The sequence below is a fragment of the Cryptotermes secundus genome, unplaced genomic scaffold, assembly GCF_002891405.2.
Source record: "Cryptotermes secundus unplaced genomic scaffold, Csec_1.0 scaffold289, whole genome shotgun sequence".
In the NCBI taxonomy this organism is placed as follows: Eukaryota; Metazoa; Arthropoda; class Insecta; order Blattodea; family Kalotermitidae; genus Cryptotermes; species Cryptotermes secundus.
The window spans coordinates 73,917-98,413 of NW_019722431.1; the positions used below are offsets into that span (position 1 = coordinate 73,917).

At 41.8% G+C, this 24,497-nt stretch overlaps 1 protein-coding gene across 6 annotated transcripts in view; it reads right to left on the reverse strand.

Annotated features, from left to right (window-relative positions):
• Window positions 1-18,826, reverse strand: part of LOC111861380 (probable sodium/potassium/calcium exchanger CG1090) — a 32,525-nt gene extending 13,699 nt beyond the window's left edge. The window contains exons 1-6 of one of the 6 annotated variants that reach the window (XM_033750297.1): window positions 18,461-18,826; window positions 6,960-7,210; window positions 5,710-5,862; window positions 3,860-4,130; window positions 1,929-2,217; window positions 175-413 (exon numbers count right to left, since the gene is read on the reverse strand). In XM_033750297.1, coding sequence (XP_033606188.1) covers window positions 175-413; window positions 1,929-2,217; window positions 3,860-4,130; window positions 5,710-5,859 — 949 coding nt within the window. In that variant the 5' untranslated portion in view covers window positions 5,860-5,862; window positions 6,960-7,210; window positions 18,461-18,826. The other 5 variants (XM_023845901.2, XM_023845897.2, XM_023845898.2 and 2 more) reach the window with 5 other exon arrangements.
• Window positions 18,827-24,497: the final 5,671 nt, after the last annotated feature.

Genomic DNA, 24,497 nt, shown 5'->3' on the forward strand with positions numbered 1-24,497 from the left:
TAGCAGCTATCCTCTATATCTGGAGGCCGTCTCCTCCATCCAAAACCTGAGGACACACCATGCCATGGTGACAAGGGACCCACATAACATGGCGGGCAGCCTCATAAAAGCATCATAAGAGGCAGACTTTGACTGGAATCACAGACCACATCATTTATGTATAACTATACTGACCTGTCTCTGTGCTGAAGTTGAGTTTGTTATCAACCGAAGTTAGAGGCGGAGTGGTGTAACTTGGTCGGCGTGAACGGTCTTCCTCAAGGTGTCTATATGAAACTATCGCTGATTCTTCCTCTGGCAAAGTTTGACGACATGGTACTGGTAATTTCTGTGCCCATTTTTCAATTCTTGGATTATAGTGTAACACCAGGCAGTAGCCAACATACATCAGAAGCATAAACAACGATTCCGGCCTGTGGAATCACAGAGTATAGTCAGAACCGAGGTGATCTGCAATATCCAAGTTTACTGGATGACTGTCAGATCTAAGACCATCCCCACCTTTCTCCAGTAAGGAAGTGACAGTATTCTTAAGGTAAACTGAGTTACTAGCCTGTATTGGCATTGCAACTTACGATTGCCTCTTCACTGTGAGCAGGTCATTTGACATGTTAATACTCAGTCCTTGATATCAGCCACTGACTGGTAACCAACACAAGATTGGGGGGGGGGATATTCTTGCAGAGAGAGAAGAGACTCTTTTCTTAAAGGAAGGGTGGAAGTGAAATTTCAACTAACAGTTCACGTATTATCGAATGTTTTAGAGCCACTGGCTATGCTCTACCTGCTATGTTCCCTTCCATTTGTAGACTCTTGAGGCTGGGGTGCCATCATTGACAGTTTAAAAATTGGGGAGACATAGATTGCTAGTGTTTGACTTGCCCCAGCATTCTCAAAATCTGTTACCATTAAAAAATTTGAGTTTTTTAAAACAATGTTTATGTTACAATTATTGAGTTTTTGGACATTTTCTATCTTCCTGGTTTTTATTAAAATACAGTGTTTTTGGAGACTGGATTCTGTCTCTGTCCTAGCAATAAAAGACTACTCAGTTGGGGCCCAATCAGTAGAGCTGTTCTCTATCTCCAGACTAGTTCTACCAATTGGGCCCAACTGAATAGATTTCTACCAGAGGTTGATGACAGAATCCAGTCACCGAAATGTAGTGTTTTAAATAAAAAAAAAAATATGATGGTAACTTCCAAAAACTCAATAATAGTATTAGAAGACTATCATTACAAACTTTAATTTTTTTTCTATTTCATGGTAGTTCTGTACTTTTATAAACATCAGTACCACGAGAAATTTAGCGATGCAGAAAAATTTGAAGTTTCACATATTTTAAATTTTGGCTTTATGAGTTATGATACTATGTGTACCAGCATGAAGTAAAATTTCAGACTCTTTATACACGTATATATAATTTGTGACATAGTAAGTTGGCTTGGTGTGGTAACACTTCTAACTAGTGTTTGGGAGGTGACCAGTTCAGATTTTGGCCAGGGTACTGGTTATCCTGACTGATAATTGTATGGCTTTCTTCAGTCCCTCCAAGCAAATTCCTGGATATCGCATCAATTCAGGCCATGATCACTTACTTCCAAATCTTTTCAGATTCACTGTTCACAAATTAGGATCATTAAATGTATGTCAAATAAAGATATTCTTAGTTTTTATTACTCTCTGTATTTTTTAGTTTTATGTGAATCAGTGCCAGTAATGTGAACCATTCTGTACTGTTACATAAGCTACATAATATGAAGAGCAAGAGCAACCAATATTCTGTAGAAGAGTTTCCCAAATGTTTCAGATTTGAGGTTTCAATGGCAGCAAATGTGTCCACACCATGTGCCTTCCATTGTGTGTGAGTGGCCTGTATTTAGTAATGGGATCAAGAAATTAACAACAGATGGCAGTGATCCACATACCATGATATCATTTCATTGTAGATGGTGAAGAGCATAACTAGGATGGACAGTGCATAGAAGAAACAGTCTCTTATAAGTGGCCACCAGTTGAGATGGCACACAGTACCAGCACACAGCGCGCACACCGAAATAACAAACATGATGTTGAAGACAGCTGACCCAATCACTCCACTGATACCGATGTCATCTTTTGCAAAGAACACTCCAATGACCACTGTTGCCAGTTCTGGAGCAGAAGATCCTGCTGCCATGAAAGTGGCTCCAGCCACATCAGGAGACAGTTTGAGTTCTGCAACATTCACATGGCCAGGCAGTCAGGCTCATAGAGAAATGTTACATCATAGGATCAAATTCCTGTTTAATTGGGATAACATGTGATTACATTTTAAAATAATTACACATACATTTCTCAAAAATGTTTAAATATTATATCAGTTATGATTTGCTCAAGTTTTCTGTGGATCCAGGATGTCAAGCATTACAGTGACAACTTATAAAACAGTTGACATTTCTAATGGTCTTTGTGTGAGTCTGTGTATGATTTCCACCTGATGATGTTCAATTAGTGACCAAAGCCTACAGAGGAACGGAAAGCATCTCACAGAACAAGGACTCTGTGAAGGTGTAGTGACATCATTTGTACAGTGACTGTGTTACAGATGAACAACTTTGTGTCTGTTTTCCAACAGGGAACTTTTCTCTTCTTCACAGCATCCAGACTAGCCTTGGGGCCCATCATTCTTCTATCCGTTATTGTACGTGGAGCTATTTACTTGGGGGTACAGTTACCAGCATGAATATGAAAACTGGAGATTCAGCCAATTCTGGTGTTGGTTAGGCATATACTCTCTAAACCGAAAACATGCACGATCCTGGTGCCTGATTCAAAGGTCTGTTTCCATTCTAGTAACTTGTACTTTTGGAAAGAATAGTAGAATTCCTCCTTTCTCACCAAAAAATCTTAGCCACTCATTCAAGGACAGCTTTCAGATTCATGCTGGCAAATGTAAAATGGCCATAGCATGAAGCTGATCATTCACATTCACCTACTGCAGAGATTAAGAATGTGTACAATTATACCACTGGTCCCCTACACTTCATGATGTGGTGCTTAATTCAGCACTGCTTCTGTGTAATGTAATATATGTAGCACAATTCGATGATAATCTATGATCAAAATTAGTGTTTACATAATGAAATCATGAATACATGTATAGTATTTAATTTCATTTCTACTTTGTATTGGCAGGTCCCGGGTTCAAATCTCAGCCAAAAGAGTTGCCCTCCTGACTGAGGTTTTCATGGATTTTCTGAATCTCTCCAAGCAAATGCCAGGAGAGGATCTCAAATTAATAGACCATTGACACTATAGTTAAATAGGCGATAAATAAACAAATTACTTAATTAATCAATAAACATGTAAACAAATTATTAAACACAGAAACAGGATTAATTAAGCAAATGAATGGAAAATTTAAATATATCACTAGATTAATAAAGATAAACATAAATAAATACATAAATAAGATCATCTGAGCCACATTCTTAATGTGTCTGAAGTACTAGATATAGTCAGAATTGCTCAGGCAGTATAATGACAAACTACGGGCTGGGCGACTGGGGTTCACTTCCCGACAGAGGCAAGAGATTTTTCTCTACTCCATAGCGTCCAAACCGGGTTTGGGGCTCACCAAACCTCCTATCCAATGGATATCGTGTGGCTATTTCGGCGGAGTAAAGCGGCCGAAGCGTGAAGCTGACCACTCACCTCCACCTAGTACTGAGGTCAACTGTGAAGCTCTACCTCCACTCTTCTATATCTCCATGGCATAGTGCTTAATTAATTAAGCACAGGGACAACTTTAACTTTTTAACCTTTCTGAAGTACTAGATGTAAAAGATCCGGAATTTCTGCAAACAGTTATCACTACCTTCGCATATTCTATCCAATGAAGACACAAAGTAATCATCACACACAATTGCAAGTCCCAGAAATGTATATACAGCTGCCAGGACATGTATGATGAGTCCTCCTGACTTTCGAGCCTTTGGACCCATAAGGGGCACAGGAAACTGCTCTATAGCCGGAGGCGTGCAGTTCTGTCGGCGAGGATGCACTGTAGGGATCCCTCTTTGGTGAGCAGGTTTTGTGGGCTCAACAGATGTGCTCTCCACACTGAAGGTAGCACTTTCTTCAGGGGCCTAGGGAGAAAACAAAATTTTACTGAACAGGTTCATATAACATCAGAAACGTAGGAGATACCCAGTTTCAATCTTCGCCATGTTACTCACTGTGCAAGAGCTGAGACAAGCCTGCCAGTAAAGTGCAAGGCTTCAGTCTGGACAATCAAACTTACATTTATGATATTGGGCAGAAATTTTTGTCTTTGCCACCATTACATCCAGACCAGTTTTCGAATTTCCAACCTCCTAGCTAATGGGCATTACAGATCTTCCCAGATATTAAGTGGCTGGTTCATGAAGCTGACTTTCACTTAGAACCAAATTAAAAAAGTCTGGAGTTTACCGCCATTCCACCTTACATCTTCATGGCCTGGCAATGTAGCATAAGGAAATCATCTGTACTGGCTCTGCTAAGATTCATTCTCCTCTTGTGAATATTGGAATATACTGTCTTCAATGGACCACAACAGCCTTCTTCCAAACCATTAGCCACTCACATTTCACAATTAACTTTTCAATTAATCTGCATAACATTCAGCAGCTGGTAAGTTGGATGTATGTAGTTAATTGAAGGCACTAAAGGGAACAGGGCCATCAACAGCCTTACTCTGATTTGCCAGAAAGTGTAATTTTTTAGAATAAAGGAATTATGCTTTATTCTTTAAGTTTTGTGGTTTTTGCGATGTATTTTACATGAGAGTGGAGGAATTATGCTTTCCTCTTTAAGTATTGTGATCTTTGTGGCTTATTTTACATGGAAATGGCGGTATTATGCTTCCTTCTTTAAGTGTTATGACCTTTTTGTGGCTTGTAAGATTTTAGATTTTCACGGCGGTGATCATGAAAAATACCGTCTTCTGGGATGTGACGCTGTGTAGATATTGTGTAAACCGATGTTTCGGAGAACGTATTGCCTCCATCTTCAGGGTATAAAAATCAGCGAGCGAGGAACCAGAGTGAGCAGGCGCTACATCCCAGAAGACGGCATTCTTCATTTTTGTGGCTTATTTTAGAACGCCGTCGAGATTGCATAGTAGATAGGGTTCAATGGAAGTATAATTGGTGAGCAATGGATTGCAAAGGATGTGGAAGGAAGCAGTCATTGCCTAATGAAAGTAGTATCCCGAAATTTGCCTGAAGGGACTTCAAGAAAACATGAAGAACCTCAGTCAGGGCAGTCCCAGCCAGGATTCAACTGAGCACCTCAAGAATACAATTCTGCAGGTCTACCACTACACTGAAATGCTCAGTTTGTTTTTGTAATTGAGTGGTTTACTCTCTCCTTTTCCTAGGCATTTTTCACAAAAGAAATCAATAATATATTTGAAGAGATATTGAATATAAATGGGAGACATGGCATCAAATAAAAAATGTCCTGATTACGGTTGTCTGGGAGTTGATACCTGAAGACCACACAGCGTCATAACCCACAAAATCATAATACATTCACCAATGTGGAAACCCCCGATGTAACAGATTATGCTGCCATAAAAATTACAATATAACAGGGTTTATGTGGGGAGAAAATTCTGGTAGAGAATAGAATATTAACTAAGTCAGTTCTAATTTCATATTTAAATTGGTAGAAGTGATTAACCTTTTCGTCTGTGGGGGCAGCACTGGGGATGCCAGTAACATCAATGGCGCCGCCGTTGGAGGCCACATGGAGCACCAGAGTGTATATGAGCACTAGACCACATGTCACCTGCCACCGTTCCCGCCTCAGCCGATGTCTAGTCCTCCTCATATTCTGCAAAGAAACAACGATAGAGTCAGACTGAAGGTGACATCGAATATACTCCATCTACTGTAGGAACGTGGGTACGCCATTGTGATTTAGTGACGTAGACCGTTACGTCATGGTCAGAAAGTTACTAGATTCTGGATTTGAGGTCCTCATGGTAATCGTTATGAAGAGTGTGGTGTTCTGGGTTGTGACGACGTGTAGTTCTGTGAGAGTCCAACGTTTCGGAGAAACATATCACTTTCTCTTCTGTATCAATAAAAAAGTCAAGTAAGAAACAAGTAGAAGCAGGCAACAAGATAAGCTTACCTTATTTTTCGACCATGAATATGGAGGGAAATACATTCTTCCGAATCGTTTAACTCTCTCCTAATTACAAGGCGTTGAAACGCTGAAGATGTTATTCGCCTCACCAGATATCATTTTCAATATTCTTCCGGTACTCATCCCTCACAACTCACCTCTACCTGGAACCTCTTCTTCTAGCTACAGGGCCGACTTCATGGTCTAGCCATGTAAATGACAGTAACAATTACATGTGCCATCTGCTTTGCCACGAAAGGTCTAAATCTACCCAGTAAGTGCATTTATGTGTTACGTGTCATTCTCACAGTAATCAGCGATTATTTCCCTAAACAGCATTAATCGGTTTACCTTTATAACGGACACGAAATGCGTTTACTACGAGGTGGGAAACAAACTTGACACTATCATTTAACTGAATTTAATCCTCCAAACCGAGCGGGTTGGCATAGCGATAACGCTCTAGACCTTTATCCGAGAGGTCCTAAGTTCGAATATCGGCCTAGACACTGCTTATCCTGAGGATTTCGTGACTTGCTCAGTCCCTCCTGGAAAATGAAACCTCGATTTAGGCCACGACCACTTTCTTACAATCCCTTCCAATTCATCATTCATCGACCACCCTGTCATTCCATGTTTACAATTTAGCTACTGATGGCGCCCTAAAATAAATCACAAAAAAAGTTAATGTTTCATAAGTTTAACCCTTCAAATGTCTGTGGTTGATATATGTACCACCCACTTTAAAATACAAAACTTCTGCGTTGTGCCCACAGAGTGTGCAGTTGTACGGTTCTCACAGTAAACAGCGGCTGTTTCCCTGAACAGCTTTAACCGGCAGGACTCTGTAGAGGAGACGTAATGTGTTTCCTGTGAGGTGCGACCTGAAGTGCTAATATGAGGAACCGGTTCACGTGGACACTAGTGTATTCCTGTGGAGATGACGTCCTCGTCGCTGCGCCGTGGGTCAGGCCTCGCGACCCACCGTAGAGGCTTTGAAGAATATCCAGTGGAGGCGAGAGGCAGAGAAGAGATCAATAACAAACAGCAGCTGTAACGACACGAGATCATACCAACATGGCAGCCTCCACCGCGTTCTCCATCTCACCTTACCACCTAATTATCTAACTCCGTGGGAAATTGCAATTGCTTCGCTAGTCAGAAAAACAAAACAAAAATCCTCGAGCTCTAAGAAACTTGAGGTTCAGTATTTCACAAGAACCGGTAATGTGACTCCATCTGAAGACAGAAATGAATCTACATCCTCTCATCCGGTCTTACTAAGATCCATTTCAATATTATCCTACCATCTACACCTAGGTCTTCCAAGTTGTGTATGCATTTTTCACCTACCGAATTTTTCCAGTACGTCATTTAACGACACTTTCAATATGGCGACTACATAGTGTTGAATAATTGTATGACTAATGAAAGATGAATTGGAAAGGATTTGGAATGAAGCGGTCAAGGCCTGATTTAAGTACTATTGAAGAATTTGCCTTGGGGAGGGGGCTGATAATCGCGTTCATGCATGCTGCATATCCCGGCAATCTCAGCCTACTTCATTTCATCACCCTAAGAATATTTAGTGATGTACGAACTACGAAGCTCCTCGCTGTGTAATTATCTCCATTCTCCTATGTAACACCTTCCTCCAGTATTCTCCTTAGCATTCTATTACAAACAGATTCTTTCATTAATCAGTGTATTCACAAAAATATTAAGCAGGAGTTAATTTAAATTATTTTATCCTTTAGATTCGTGTTCAGCAACGTCCACTAACAACATATGAACATTTCCCCTCCAGGAAACCCAAGGCCTCTGTATTTCGTGTACAATAATTTAGTGCTGCAACTGAGTGTAACGGAGAGGCATAATTGTTCGAGAGCCATCCGACTCTAGGTCTTGCAACATCTCTTCGCCTTCCTTCCTCATATTTCAGTACTCTTTCCTATTTTATTCCAATTCAATCATGATTTCCAATCATAATATTCTATATCAGAAAAAAATTCTTCAATTCATATTTGCATTTCCCGATATTTTGTTCAATCTCGTGCAATGTTTTGCTGTCCGTGCACGTTTGGTTCTACAGTCTTCCTTTTTCCCTTGTTCCTGGGCAATACCGGAATTTCAGAGACCTTTTATAACTTGCTTCCGTTGCCTTTCTATTTAGAGTACTTTCCATGGTTCCTTTCCAAAATCTTTCTACGAATTTCTTCTTAGGAGCCCACGGGATGTCCTGGTCATTTATATGTTGTCAAGAAAACAAATTCATTTCACTGGATGCTATGAGAATTCGGGACACAATGGGCCGTTTTCTGGTTCTGTTACGCTTTAAGGGTAACAACGGGAACTCCTATGTGGATTGACGTGAAGATATCAACGAGGAAAGTTGGACGTGAAACATGATTATTACTGGAGATCTTTCCGGGCATTGTTGTGATGACAGAGAGTCTGCTGCTTTCTCAATAGGGCGCGAGAACTTGAGGACTCTCAGCGCCTAATTGGATCTCTCCTACGCCAATAATGCCCTCCAATACGGAATCTGTTTGTCACGCACACAAAGCCATTCAGAACCATTTTAACATATTTTTCTTGAATATACAGTAAGACGAGTCGGAATACCTCAGTCGGTATAGCAACGCGCTGGACGGCCGGCGTTCGATTCCCAATAGAGCATAGAATTTCGCTTCTCCCGAGGTCCAAACTGGCTCTGCGGCCCACCCAGCCTTCTATCCAATGGGTACCTAGGGTCTTTCCCCCCGGGGTACAGTGGCCAGGGAGTGAAGCTGAGGACTCGCCTCCATCTAGTGCTGAGATCAAGAATGGTGGAGCTATACCTCCACTCCTTTAACAGACCTTCATGGCGTTGTGTTCAATTAATTATGCACAGCGACAAATTTATCTCTTTATATCTGTTTTCATACAATAAGATAGCTTTATTTTACCACCATATTTCTGCCTCTGTACTGATATGTGAACCGTGAAGTATAGTCTCTCCTGCTGTGATAGGTCGCGTAGTTTAGTAGAAGTGTAGCGACGTTTTGGAGGAACGTACTGCCGCCATCTTCAGGACGGAAGAGCAAGCCATGCAAGCTGCAATCAAACGCCACAGTCAAGACCTCAAATCCCACAACTCGTGAACCGCATGAGGCATCTCCACGACGCGAGGCCATTCGAGTGAGTCAACCTTTACAAGAGGTTCGCGCAACGATCACACTCTGGACTTGGGCACGGGAGGTGCTCGCTTCGAATCTCAACCGGGACACCTGTTATCTTGAGCTTTTTTCACAGGTTTCCTCTCGATCCCTCAAGGCAAAGACCGGGACAGTATTGTATTGAATTGTATTGGAGAGGGTGGGTTTCCCCATGCACTTAGACCATCTGTTGGTCCATTGTGCGTCCCCCTATGATATTCTACCAGTCTCTATTCCCTACCGGTACTGGTGCGTGCCATCAGTCCCTACTCAGCCAGCGAGTCTCTACTGGCTCAGCGGTATCTCGATGCTTCCCCATCTACCAAAGGCGTTAGAGACTACTGTTGGGCGGGAAATGTCCTGAATTTGGCTCAGTGGTCCCCTTGGGACATGAGGTTCTTTTACGTGCCGTAAAGCTACGACACGGGAATTCCCGTCCCTGAATTTTTCCGCCATTAAAAATTCCACGACCTCCTCCGGGTTTGAATCCGCGTACCTTGAGTCACGAGGTGGGAACGTTACCCCTAGACTACGGAGGCCGCTAAGACCGGGACAGTACTCTGATTAGCTCATTACCGTTTCCCTCCAAATCCTTTCCAATTCATTTCCCACACTATGCAGCATAGATCCTGCCAACATCGAAAAATCGACCAGAATGAATGAGTGGACCAACCTCGATTATTATTAATTCCCTAGGATCAATAACACAAACATGGCGTTCACGCGAACTTATGAAATTTGAGGAACACTAGCGCCGTTAGTACGGGCTCTTGAAATGTTGTGTGGTGAGAGATCTGAGTAGAATATCAAATTGTTATTAAGGCAGAATCTTCTATAAGCCGTTCATACGAGTCTAGTGCGTTCCTGAGAACTCCACTACAATTCGAACTGTTGTAATATAAACATCAATTTTACGTGAACAGAAGTACGTTCCAGCACTTCGGAAACAAACACATCCCAAGCCTTATTTAGGCTATAAGTTAATAGTTTAAGACCCAATGCGAGTCATAAATTGTATAGAAAACAATTCAAGATTTAAAACAATTAACATATTAATACGAACAAGCCGGACGATCGAGGATTCGATTTATGATGAGGTAATTTGATTTTTAAGTTGATCTAATCCTTCCAGTCGCCACAACTAATTAAGCACTATGACATGAAGGTGTATGGGGAATGGATGTATAGATCCACACCTTCCTTCACCTCGGAACTAGCTAGAGGCGACGCTTCGGCCGCTTTACCCCGAGGGAAAGAGTCACAGTACCCATTGGATAGGAGGTTGGGTGGACCCCAGAGCCGGTCTGGATGACGTGGAGAACAGGAATGAGGGCCAGAACTTAATTCGATCACGGTATATAACCAAATAGTATTGAGAGGCACAGATTTCAGTACTCAAGATGGCCACTATAGTGTGCTGATAACGCAGACAAGCCGTGTCGGTCTGCTGGACATCTGAAGAAAATATGCAAAGTAAGCATATGCGGACCACTGATGGATCTGGGAACTCGGATATCCGGAACACAATCTAGCTAACGTTGTCTTAATGTCATAAGTCTTGGTTTAATGGACGAAACGTCGAAAAAACGAAAAAAAAAAACAAGGCAGGCGCAGTATTAAGTAAGTGTGTAGGTTCTCATGGCGGTACTTCTGCTATGTGATGCCTTGAAGCTAAGTATTTAGGCTCCGTGTTTCGGAAGGTCCGGGTGCCCTCTTCTGATCTGACGATTGAGGAAGCAGTTTCCTTCGAAACGTTGGTGTCTCTCTACAAAGCTGTGTGGTGTCATATACCAAACATTCTGAATCTTGAAACAAACATTTTAGCAATCGCATACATAAAAATGTTTATTTCAGTCAACACAACAACTTACAGAAAATATGGAGATGGCCTATTTACACGAAGCTCGTATATCTGAGGCACAATATATTTCGACCCCTAATGGGTCAACAGCCGGTCACGGTAGCCGAGCGGTCTAAGGCATGTACTGTCTTCGCTCGCTTGGAAACCGGGATCGTGGGTTCGAATCTCATTCAGGGCATGGATGTTTAGTTTATGTGTGTGCGTTTTTCTGTGTTTGTGTACAGGTAGAGGCCTTGCGACGAGTTGATCACCCGCCTAAGGAGTCCTACCGAATGTGTAAGATCGAGAAAAACCGAAGTGAACGGAGAAGTTCATGGAGGTAGGCCTAGGCCCACTGGAGCTGTAGTGCCAAGGAAAAAAAAAATGGGTCAACATCAGGTGCTGATTCATCTTAAATGCTAAACTTATACATAATATGGATCCATATTGTAGGGTTGTTCTCTGTTTTGATGTTAAACTTATCATAAGGTCCTCAAAGTTAAAATTAATATTAATTGATTAAGACGATTATTGAAAATTATTGACATCAAATTTAAGATGCATATCATTCCTCGGGTATGCCGCTCGTGGACTGTTGCGTGGAGGAGTCGCTGTTTGGTTGCTGTGTCGCGTGAAGTTGTCGCGACGCTGCTCTAATGATAACACCGCATGGGTTACAGTCTGTGACTATCTGTGTGTTAGATAGTGTGTTTATGGTTGTACTTCTTGAAGCATGAAGTGTTCCGGCTGGCTTGTGGTTCATGTCTGGGTAGTCTGAATGTTGGGTTCAGTACTAATACGAGGTAGGTGAGTTATGACGGGAATGAGGGGGAGGGGGGTATGGTAAAAAGTAAAGGTAAAGTTACCCCTGTAACAAGCCGTGGTTGCCCGTAGAGTTGTGAGATGCTGAGGCTCCCACATTTTCTAGACCGTCGGCTCACAGATGGTTGTGAGGTTATCAGCCTTAATGGCCGGCCGCCCTTTACCCCCAGGAAAATTCCTGGTACTCATTTCTGTCAGAATTTGAGTCGACCTCAGGGCCATAGTGTGGCTGAAAGGATTACGTTAATTGAAAGATCCAATGACCTTACCGGGATTCGATTCTGCGACCTTCATGATTGTAGCAAAGTGCCTCAACCAAATATAGCTACCGCGTGACCCCGAGGGTTTCGTATGGTAGAGGGTGGAAGGGGGTGGTTATTTTCTATTTGGATAGGTTTGTGGGACGAAACCAAATATCGAGTTTTTAGTATCAGTGTGTGTGTTATTTCTTTGCATTTTCTGTTTACTCAGTCTATACGACCCATCTGTTTCTATTTTCTTGAAAAAATGGGTATGTACGGTATTCATTCTATTTTAAATACTGCACCATGTAGACCCATTGCTAAGTAACGACGCCCACTGCTAGGCAACAGATACTTAACATGCATCAATTGACCAGCAATAGAGGAAAGGTGTTTTGTGTTCAGTCCGTGCCGAGATGTTATAAGCAGGACAATTAGTGAGAGTTAGTTCAGTGCAGGGAAGTGATGAGTTGGTTGGTAATTTAGTGAGTTAAGCAGGGAACTGCAGTTCAGTCCTTGTGAGCTGTTGCTGTTAGAAGCTGGTAGCTGAGGCATGGGGAAAATAAAGGGGACGTCCGCCGTTGGAAGCCGCTACTAGGCAACGACTAGTGAAGACTGTAACAGACTGAGAAGACTAATGTGTGTGTAACTGTAAAATGCAGTTGCGAGTCATGAGTGTATAAGTGGCCAATAAATCGAGTCGCCAATCCAAACCCCGTCTATAGTCACTCGTACACGTAACAACTGGTGTCAGAAATAAGAGTAAGCATACGAGCAGGGAGAAATAACAGAAAATGAAATAAAAGCAAAGAAACAGGGATATATATGAAGATAGACGCACTTCCCGTATTGGGCGGGCCCTACGCACTGTCCATGTATATGCCATGGCAGTCTATATTTATCTTGCAAATTTACATAATTTATGCATGCCGGGGGCAGCTCCAGTTCTCATCCGACGCTATGCAGTCTCTATCCTGACAGCGTCGTTTCATGATAAATTTAAAAATAATAAACACAACAAACATACCCAGGGGCACCAAATGGAAATGCAACGGATTGCGACCCACTTATAAATTATCATACTTGCAATTTTGACCATTATCACTCCCAAGCTGGGGCTGATAACTCCTCTCCATCTAGTGTTGAGGTTAAGAATGCGTGGATTATACCGCCAATCCCCCATACATTTTCAAAATAAGAAACTGAAACATTCCTTTGTCCAATCAATGTGTGACGTTCTCAGCCAAATTTTCTTCCGGGCAGAATGTTCATATTTTAAGTGGGGCTTCACACGTTTCACTACATTAGAAGAGGCTATTACACAATAGCTCAGTCGGTATAGCGGCGGGCTATGGGCTCGATTCCCGGAAGAGACAAGACTTTCTCTTCTCCACATTGTCCAGACCGGCACTGGGAACCATCCAGCCTCCTCTCCAGCAGATACTAGGATCCATTTCCCCTGGGATAAAGTGGCAGGGACGTGAAGCTGACCACTCACCTCCATTTAGTGCCAAGGTCAAGAATGGTAAAGCTATACCTCCACTGCCACACACGTTTTATGGCGTAATGCTTAATCCATTCACATAACGGCAACTTCATCACATTGTGGGGAGGAAAGTATAAAGCACGGGGGCATGTTCATTTTATGACTAAAGCGATATATTGGGTATGTAACGCCAATTATGAAGAGTCCTGTGTTTTTAATGAGAACCCAGTACCTTCCTAATTCTGACGTTACCGATCTACTTCACTATCTGATGACAATGATGATGATGATGCCTCCTACGTCTCTGGGAACTCTATAGATTGAGAGGGGCTGGCCGGAGGGGAAGCCTTCTTCGGCTAGATTTCTGTCAGAGAGACACAGTTTCCTCACGCAGAATATTGATCGCGCCACTGCGTGTGTCCGTGGGTCCGTCCACTCAACGCTCATGACACCTTCTAATAAAAACATTCTTAAATCAAATCGACATAACAGAAAGCAGTTATTATGAAGTGAATATCACACCCACGCTCTGTGACAATCGGGACGTGCAGATATTATTATGCAGGTAAGGTAAAATTATCCCTGGGCTTAACTAATTTAGCTCCACACCATGAAGACGTATGGGGAGTGGAATTATTAACCCACAATTCTTAGTCTAGGCATTAGATGGGACGTGAGTTGTCAGCTTCACGCACCGGCCGCTTTATCCCTGGGGGAAGAGCCTCCGGTAGCCATTGTATAGAAGACTGGGTGGGCCCAGAGCCGGCCGGGAAGTTAGAAAAGAAAAATCTCTTGTCTCTACTGGGAATCAAGCCCCGACTCCTCGGTCGTCCAGCCCGTAGACTAGTCACTATACCGACTGAGCTACACCGGCTCCCATCTTGCGTATTGTGTCTAAATATTTTCCTCAGTACCCTCTTGTTAAACATCTTCAGTCTATGTTGTTCTCTTAGGGAGATAGACCAGTTCAACTGTTCACACTTTACCCTATAATTTAGTTCCTCCCGGGAACGGCCCATAGCGTAAAGTGTAAAGAGCCGAGTTCGTTTCTCGCCTTAAGGGAAGAATATAGACTGAAGCTGTTTGGCGTCAGGGTACTGAGAAAGTAACGGCAGGTTGGAAGCAGATACCTAACGAAGAGCTTCACGAAACAGTCTAATAGGAGGACCACATGAAGGAAGATGAGGCAAGTGGGCATGTAGCAAGAATGGGAGGGCGAAAAATATGACGAATATGTAATTATTGTCGAGAACCCAGAAGATAATATACCTCTTTGATGACCTATATGTAGATTTTAGGATAATATTAAAATGGGTCTTAAATAAATAGAATGGGATGTTGTGGTCTGGTCTTATTTGACTCACGATCGGAACTGATTCTGGGCCTTTGTGAATACGGTAATGAATCTCCCGGTTCCACGAAACGCTAAAAACTCTTAACTAGCCAATCGACTGTGAGAGACTATAGGTTTCTGACGATACTGTATAACACCAGATGACGGACAGAATACAAAAACCCAGTAATTCTAAGGACTATGAGCTTGTCTAGAACTCTGATCCATTGTGTTAGTTAACTGATGTTTAAAGTTCAAGTTGAAGACAAATATAAAATTGACGGCGCGCATAAACACCCAAGTCATGAAGGCATCTGGGGGCATAGTGGTAAAGCTCTATGTATTCTGACCCCAGCAATAGCCAGATTTAAGCTCCGACCGCTTTAGCTCCTTATACGTGGTGGTGGAGAGAAGTGGGTGAGAATATTTGTAGCTCCTGAATTGAATGGTGCAGAAAATAAGGAAGGAAGAACTATAAGAACGTGAAGAATAAAAGTAAGATAATATTAGCAGAAGAAGAGTGAAGACGAAAATATAAATGTGGAAAAAGGAAAGAAAACGAGCACGAGAGAATATAGAAGATGAAAAATAAATACGATGTACACCACAAAACGTTAGAGATAAAGAGAGAACAGACGGAAGAATAAACGTGAAGTGAAAACGGAAACAAGAAGAATAGAAGAGTTTGAACTGCGTGGAGTTCTGTAGGCGCGATTGCGCCCACACCACATACACACACACATCCTCTACACTTGTCCAGCAGTAGTAGTCTACATAGCAGACGATATTATCGAGTATCTACACACATCTGTCATTTACCTAAAAGCGAAACTTCTGCCTTCAGCCTTTGATAAACCACAGGGATACTGTCAAAGTCGATAATAATATCCACCGACTTAACTTCGTTGAAAGTGCGGAGGCTTTCGCAATGGATTATCCCGGCCTGCAGTTTCATTGCTAGGCTGCTTCCCTTATGGGTTTTGCCATCATCATGTCTCCGTGTGTCTCCTCTGACACCTCCTGAGCCAGGTGGCAAACATAGCAACATATTACGGTCATGATAAGCGATAGGTATGGATTGCAGTGAGCTGGCTTAAGATAGCGACCAATGGCAGTTTCTTCTGAACACGGTAATTAACATTGGAAGTCCATAAATATAATGGAATTCGTGCTTAGCTAAGAAACTATTAGCTGGACTATGATGTTCGAGATAATCCATTCTTGTCCGCATACGTTGTCCCTTGCCCGAGTAATGGGGCTTTACCGGATCGATCTCTGGGCCCGGAATGAGATAGAGGTCACTGCGTTAAGTGGCTACTCACAAATTCCAGAGCCCACCACTGGACGTGGTCCTGAGCCAGCTGCATCCACCTCCCATCCTCATAACCTACGACCATTCTTAATATTAGATCTATTTCTTGCCTTCAGAGCGACTGGTTTCCAAGAAGTTTCCGCACCCAAATTCTGCATGCATTTCCTGCTTCCGTCATCGAATTTACATGTCCAGTCAACTTTCAGTCTTCTTGACTTTATTGCAGCAACAGCAATACTCGTATGTGAGATGAATACAGTGCCAGGTCCATGTGTCTCAAATACGAACACTTTTCTGGTTGAAGAAAGCAGTCTTCTGGGATTTGGCACCGTGTATATGTGGTGTTAACCGACGTTTCGGAGGAACGTATCGCCTCCATATATTTCCACACAGTCTGCCTTTACCGGTTCTCACGGTCTCTTCGCTTGCAGATTTCTTATATTTTTTTCTCCTACCCTGAAGATGGAGGCGATACGTTCCTCCGAAACGTCGGTTAACACCACATATACACGGTGCCAAATCCCAGAAGACTGCTTTCTTCATAGTCACCGCCGTGAAAGCCTCAAATCTTACACTTTTCTGGTTCTTCTCTCTGAATATTAACATCACAATTTGCTGCAGTGTAGCTATGAAGACACCTCTACGGAGCAGAGACCTGCAGACTTGCTTCTCGGGTGTGTATTTAACGACGCTGTGCCTAACTTAGACACTATAGCGCCGAGTGATTGGACGATCAGTTAGCGATTGATGCGGAAGGATGTGGAAAGAAATAATTTTGTAATAATTTGAGATAATATCCAAGAATTAGCCTGTATGACCTGAGGAAAACCACGATAGGTCTCAGGAAACTCTGTGTCTCGGCCAATATTCGAGCCGGGCCCCTCCGAACGCAAGCCACAAGCGTTAACGTGTCAGCCTCCGAGTCCTTCATGAGAAGTGAATAGTCCGTAACACTACCCTTTCATGCACGCTCTATTTCTGCAAGACAAGTTTTCTTAGACCGTTATGTTATACCCCATTCAACCTGTTCTTCGTCTGTTGCTGACACAAACCTAGCGGTGAGGCAATCAGCATGTACTGCTTCAAACAACACCTACCAAAATTATCAGAATCACTGTTCAGATACTTGATTTCAAGATGGCTAATCTTCAATAAAGGAAGACACAACTAAAATGAGATACTTTGACGGTGCGTTTATGTTGTTAACATTATGCATTGGGCTTCGCTGCTGTTATTTCTTATTGTGTATTTATGTAATTTCAGAAACATATTAAACACCATGAAAGTGAGTTGCTGCATATTTTCCTACTAGTCTAAAACATCTTTAAAATGGTCGGATTCTCACAAGGCTGATCTTGAATACAAAACCACATCGCGAGATATTTATTATTTAGATTCTAAAGACATGAATCCCTATCAGGAGGAATACTGCAGGACAATAAGAGCACAGACAATTCACAACTGAAATGATCCAGTCAATTAAATGTAAAAAATTACACTGTCTCGTGGGGCTGTGTTTTGTACAGGCAACAGTTTATTTGCTGATTCAAAATACCCAGTCCATCCTGTGACAACCTCATCGCTTTCTGTCATATCAGTATGCGTTTTAATTCGACGGTAAAGGAACATAAATACTGCAACTGAACCATAACTGAGCCTCTCAATAATTCAACAATAATCAAACAACTAGGCCTCATAAAAAGAACACCTTGAATGCACTGGAACTGCAAAAAGAGGCTCATGAATTTGAGTGTATCATTGTAATTTATCCAAATGTCATCGATGAATGGCCATATGCTGTATACGAGATTTCGTACTTTGAACTCTTGCACAGAAAATAACATATGCTATCAGAATTTCAATGAAGGTCAATGTTATCCAATTGATAAGGCCCCGTTAAATAAAACAATAAACAAAAATCGAATATATCTTTCGGAATCTAGAATTTCGATTTGCTCCCTCCCCTTCACTATCTCTTATGTTTAGTTTGCGTAATAATGTTGGTTAAATGTAAAAATATATTTAATATATATATGGTGATATTAAAACAGCAGACAGTAAAGACTTACCAGTTGTTTGTTTCAATTATGCTGGAACACGAAGACAATGCCACTACGATCCTATGAGAACGGAGACATGAACTTATCACAACGTTCTGCGTTCAATTGTTTCAATTTGTGCACAAATTCCGCCGGTAGAGGTGGGTGGTGCTCTCTGTCACAGGTTTCCGTAACCAGCCCTAGCCCATAACATTGTCACAAACGATACAATTATGTAATAGTTTGTATTGTAATTGTGGTGCAGATTGTTGCAATCACTCGTCCTACATTCATCTACTGTCTGCAGAAATTCAGTGAGTCTTCAGGACGAACCTGACTCTAGAAACCACGAGACAGCAACACTAGCGTTCCGGCGAAATGAATACAAAATCTCATATAACGAAGTGCAATGGGGACGGACGGCGCAGGCGTCGCCATATTAAAAAAAGGTTGACGTCTATACATTTCGGGTATCTATTGTGTGTTCAGGATAGTAGAAGCAAGATAATACTTGCATTCAGGACGTACTGATTCGAATCTCGGGTGGGTGACAGACTTTTCTGATCGCCTCTTGGCTTGTTCAAAAATACAGAACTGAGTAAAAGCACGAACCTCAGTCAAGACAACCAGTCACCGGGCTGAGATAGAACGCAGGTTGCTACACACTACTTCGCGATTTTCGGTTCCTGTTTTGGTAATACATTTAACCCTTTGACGCCTGCAATTCATCTAACTAATATTTGAAAATTCGTTTTCTACCTCACAGGAAACAAAATTAAGAAAATAATTGATATTTATTGTAAGAGTCAAATGAAGCGAATAAATATATTCGTGGGCAAAATGTAAAGATTTGAAATGTTCAATCATGTGGTGCACATATTTACCACCATGCTTTAAAGGGCTAAATCAAGCAAACTGCGCTGAAACAAATATACGGCTTGAATGAAGACAAGAAGAAACGCGTAAGAAGACTTTCGTTGTAAACCGTCGTTGGAAGAAACTACTTTGTTTATATGAGGTTATAAAAATGAATAACTACTGACACCTTTACCGCCATCTGTGAGCCGATTGTCTAGATAATGTGAAACCCTCAACGTCTCACAACTATATGGGCCTCCATGGCCTGTTACAGGGATGGCTTTTACACGGACAGGTGGAAGGTGGATGAATGAGTGTTTCGGTTGTTTAACGAAGCTTCTTATTTCAGAGCTTATAGTAATTTTACAAAAAGGCAAGTTGGTCATGAATGGTGTATAGTTACGGATATAGAGGAGAACATTGCATTATTTCAAGGTATATTCTGTCTAAAGCATTTTTTACATGACGTCACAATTTGAGCAGGCAGCCTTGTGTGCTCAGTGCGCTCTCCGGCGTGGCGATTTCAGTTCCCACCGTGTACCGAATATAAAACCTTTTAAATTTATAACAGAGATGTAATGTTCTGCGCCGCTCTCTGACGATTACGCACTCTCAAAAATGTTTTGAGACATAGAATATTATACTGGCTTAGTACTTGCTTCTTGCTGGCTGCTTGATTCTCGTAATCTTTGACCCTGAAGATAGAACGAGTATAATCCTTCGAAATATCCGTGAACTTGTACAGGACTAGTAGATTCTAAAGGGTTCTTACGATGGTGGATGACACACAGAATTACTGGGGTTTTGGACTTCTTCCATCGTCCGGGATTCTAGGTAATAGAGGACACTCCAGATAATAGAAGACACTAGATCTCAATCTCCAGTGATTGAGATCAGCTCTTTCTAAGGGGCCCAACTGAGTATGTGTCTTCCTGTCTCACCTGAAGACAGAAACAGATTCTGTTTCCGAAACGTCGTGTCCTCTACTACCTAGAGTGTCCTCTGTTACCTAGAATTCTGGACGATGGAAGAATTCCAAAAACCCAGTAATTATATATTGTACAGGGCTGTATGTTATCACATTGTACTTGTGTTCGAATAGGTAAAGGAGGGAAAGAGATGCACAGTGTAATGAAGAGAACACTGCAGGAACAAAACAGAAAGGGAAAGAAGCAGAAAGGAATCAGGTGCAGAATAGAGAACAAAAAAGGAGAGAATAAAACGCCATTGCAATCGATGGCATGGCAAAAGGAAGAAGAGATCGCTCTTGTGATTGAAGATTAGGAGATAGCATCACACAATCTTCCTTGAACCCTGGAAGAGAAGATAAGAGGTAGGAAGCGCAATATCCATGGTCTCCTGCCTCTAATATGAACCTCAATTTCATGTGGTACACTCTGTTCTCACAAAACGAGACCCTAACGACCGACTCGTGGCGGTATAATCAAAATGTCTGGAGTGGAGGAAGTGTCACTACGCAGTTCAAATAAACCATTATTATTGGGTTATCCCAAGAGGTTTGTGAAATATTAGTTCACAGCGAAGTTACCAAGAAGCTCACCCAACTCTAATTCTGTGGTTAAGTTTGTTCACCTCTTTGTAAGTCAGAAAACTAAATTACAGCTGTATCAGCGGGAGTTCGAAGGAGAGATGATAACAGCGGATAACAAAATTCTTTATTGCCGAGAGTGTGAAAAAACAGCTGGTTGTGAAAAACGCTTTCAAGTGCTACAGCATTTGAACAATAATCTATACAAGGGGAATATTAAAAGTGCTCCTGTTCAAAAATTGCTTAGTGAATTTTCTAATTAGTTATTTACGGTTCTCCTTTGAATTTTGCGAAGCCTTTTTAGCGGCAGATATTCCTCTGTGGAAACTAACCAGTCCTACTCTGAGAAACTTCATACAGAAGTGACACAGCGCACAGTGCCGGATGAATCTACTGTACGCAAAAATTACGTGAAGCAGTGTTACGATCTTACAATTAAAAACATTAGAGATAAGCTTCAAAATAATTTTGTGTGGGTATCAATCGACGAAACAGAAGACTGTGAGGGACGGTTTATTGCAAATATTATAGTTGGATCCCTATAAGAATGAACAGTCTATCCCATATATTCTTGTGGTAGAGAAATTTGAAACCAAAATAACTCCGCAGTTTCCGAATTTTTTTATCTATTCCATGAATTTATAATGGCGAAATGGCATTCTGTATGAGCGCGTATTTCTCTTTGCGACTGATGCCGGAAGTTATATGATCAAAGCCGGTACTGCCCTTAAAGTTATATTTCCAAATATGACATATTCAACTTGCCCGTGGGTTGCGCCGTGTTGCAGAAACAATTCGTGAAAATTTTCCGCTTGTTGACAAGTTGGTGTCTTCTGTGAAGAAGGTATTTGTTAGAGCACCACATAAAAAAGAAGCCTTAAGCAGTAGCACCAAACGTTCGACTTCCGCCAGAACCAATTTTAACGCGCTGGGGCATGTGGCTGTGAGCAGTGAGTTATTATACCGTACAATCAGTAACAGTTAGGAATGTCGTGAATACATTTGATCCCGAAAGTGCAGCATCAATTCAAACTGCCCAAGATGTACTAAAAAACGCAGAACTAGTAACTAATCTTTCTTATATATCTACTCACTTCTCCTATCTTCCATCCGCCATTTCCTCACTGGAGGCAAGCAATAATAACACTACTTTGTACCAAACGTTAAGTGTACTCAAAAACCACTGTTTCCAAATTGAATTCGATTCCTAGAAGAGTTAGTGAAGCAATAAAGGAAAAAGTACATAGCATTCTTTCACGAAACCCAGGGTATGAGCAAATTTGTGAAACTGAAGAAATTTTAGCCGGTAAACGCACTGAACTACCAAGTAAAAATTCACTAACAGCGGAGCAGATAGCGGCTTTTGTACATGCGCCCTTCAGCTCCTGTGAGGTTGAATGAAGTTTTTCCCGCTATAAGGACATCTTACGAGACAATAGGAAGCGACTAGCTATGGAAAACCTAAAATATTAGTAATTGTGAACTGTAACAGAAGAGAAATTGAAAACTTGGAGAGCGCCATTGGTTTTTTAAATTGTAATGAAAAATGTTGGCTTTGTTGCATGATTTGTATTTAAGCATAGCTTTTCATTGCAAGTGAATCATTCAGTGATTACATAAAATTGACTTAAATGTTGATTTGTTGGTCTTAAAATAATGTAAAATTCATTTTAATATTCGGTATGAACTTTTTACTTGCATATTTTGGAACTTTTTCATGCATGTATTCATATAGGTTTAAGTGATTATTAGGGCATAAAAATCAGGTCGACGCCATTTTGGCGCCGTGTTGGCAAATTGAACAAAGTGACGTTCGTCTTTTGTTTTCGATACAGGACACAAACTTAATTTCTTCGTCTGTAATCGTATTACGCATTAGGAAACGAAGGTGGCAGCACATGGGGGTCGCAGGCGACATACGTATACACCGTAGGACTGTATCGATCTCAGTCTGAACGGTCTGAACTGCATGAGGGTCTTTGTATGATTCATTCAATACAAACACAGGTCTCATCGGTTTAATGCCCGGATTATGGGAAACCGCTCGTACGCCAAGCCGACTTGGAAAGTGTTCTCCATTCTTTATGAGTTGTCAACATGCATTTGTCTTGGAGTTACTTTATTGATAAAATCTACTGCTCAAACGTTTTTTTTATTTAACAACGCTTTCATTAGGGGCCGGGGTAGCTCAGTCGGTATAACAACGGAGCACGGGCTGGAGAGCCGCCATTCGATTCCCGGAAAGGGCAAGGATTTTTCTCTCCGCCACATGGTCCAGACCCGCTCTGGGACTCTTTCCCCACGGGTAAAGCGGCCGGGGAGTGAAGCTGACCACTCACCTCCATATAGTGTAGAGGTTAAGAATGGTGGAGCTATACTTCCGCTCCCCAATATCTTTTCATGTCATGGTGATAAATTAAGTGCAGGGACAACTTTCTTACTTTCAATAGCCCAAACTAGATAGCGAGAAATGATTTGTTGGTGAATAGTGATTTGGAAAGGATGCGGAAGAAAGCAGTTGTACTTTGAAGTACTAATTAGGCATTGTCCTTGACGAATTTTGGGAAACCACTCAGGACCCCAGGACAGCAGGTCTCGTGGCTTTGATTTGAACCTGGTGCCTCCAGAATTTGAAGGAGTGTACCATTTCAACCACAATGACCAGTCTGTTCAAAGATAATAAACAGGAGACAGATGTCAGGATTCTTCTTTATGTCATCACATCCATTCTGTGGCAGTAAAACTTGAAGGTCTGACACAACCAATAATACCAAACACACCAGTGAACAGAGGGCCCTACTGATCAATTCCAGTCTACACTTTCACGCCCCTTTCTTTTTCTCCAAGACTAATTTTAATATTATCCTGACTTCTATGAATAGATCAAGTGGCCTCCGTAGTCTAGGGGTAACGTTCCCACCTCATGACTCAAGGTACGCAGGTTCAAACCCGGCGGAGGTCATGGAATTTTTAAGGGTGGAAAAATTCAGGGAACAAGTCCTCCAGGAGTGACTTCAAGCCGTGGGTCCCGTGTCGTAGATTTACGGCACGTAAAAGAACCTCATGTCTCTAGGAGACCTCTGAGCTAAATTAGGCAAATTTCCCATCCAAGTAGTTTCCAATGCCTCTGGTAGATGGGGGAGCTTAGGTACCACTGCCAGAGGAGGGACGACCTCACTGACAGAAAGGGACTATCAGATACCACTGCCAGTAGAAGGCCGAAACCTCGCTGGCAGAAAGGGAACGATAGCAAGCACCAGTACCGGTAGGGTATGGAGACAGTAGAAATTCAAAGGGGAACGCACAATAGATCAAACTGGTCGCGGTGCATGGGGTAACCCACACCCTCAATACTGAATAACTGAATAGTGGTCTATACTATAAAATTGTGTAGGCATATTTCAACACCAGTGTGCATGCTATATGTCTGGCCCATCTAAACATGTTTAATTTAGTAATATTACAGAACTATTATCCACCGCCTTGTAATATTTCATGCAGATTCAGAGATCTTATCTAAATAGTTTTCAACATAACTTTGACTGAATGCTATGGTTGAGTGGGGAGGTCTCTGGCTTCATATTTAAGAAGCCCCAGTTTTATACCTCGGTCTGGAGACAAGCTATCTTGACTTAGACCTTTCATAATTATCTTCAGTGT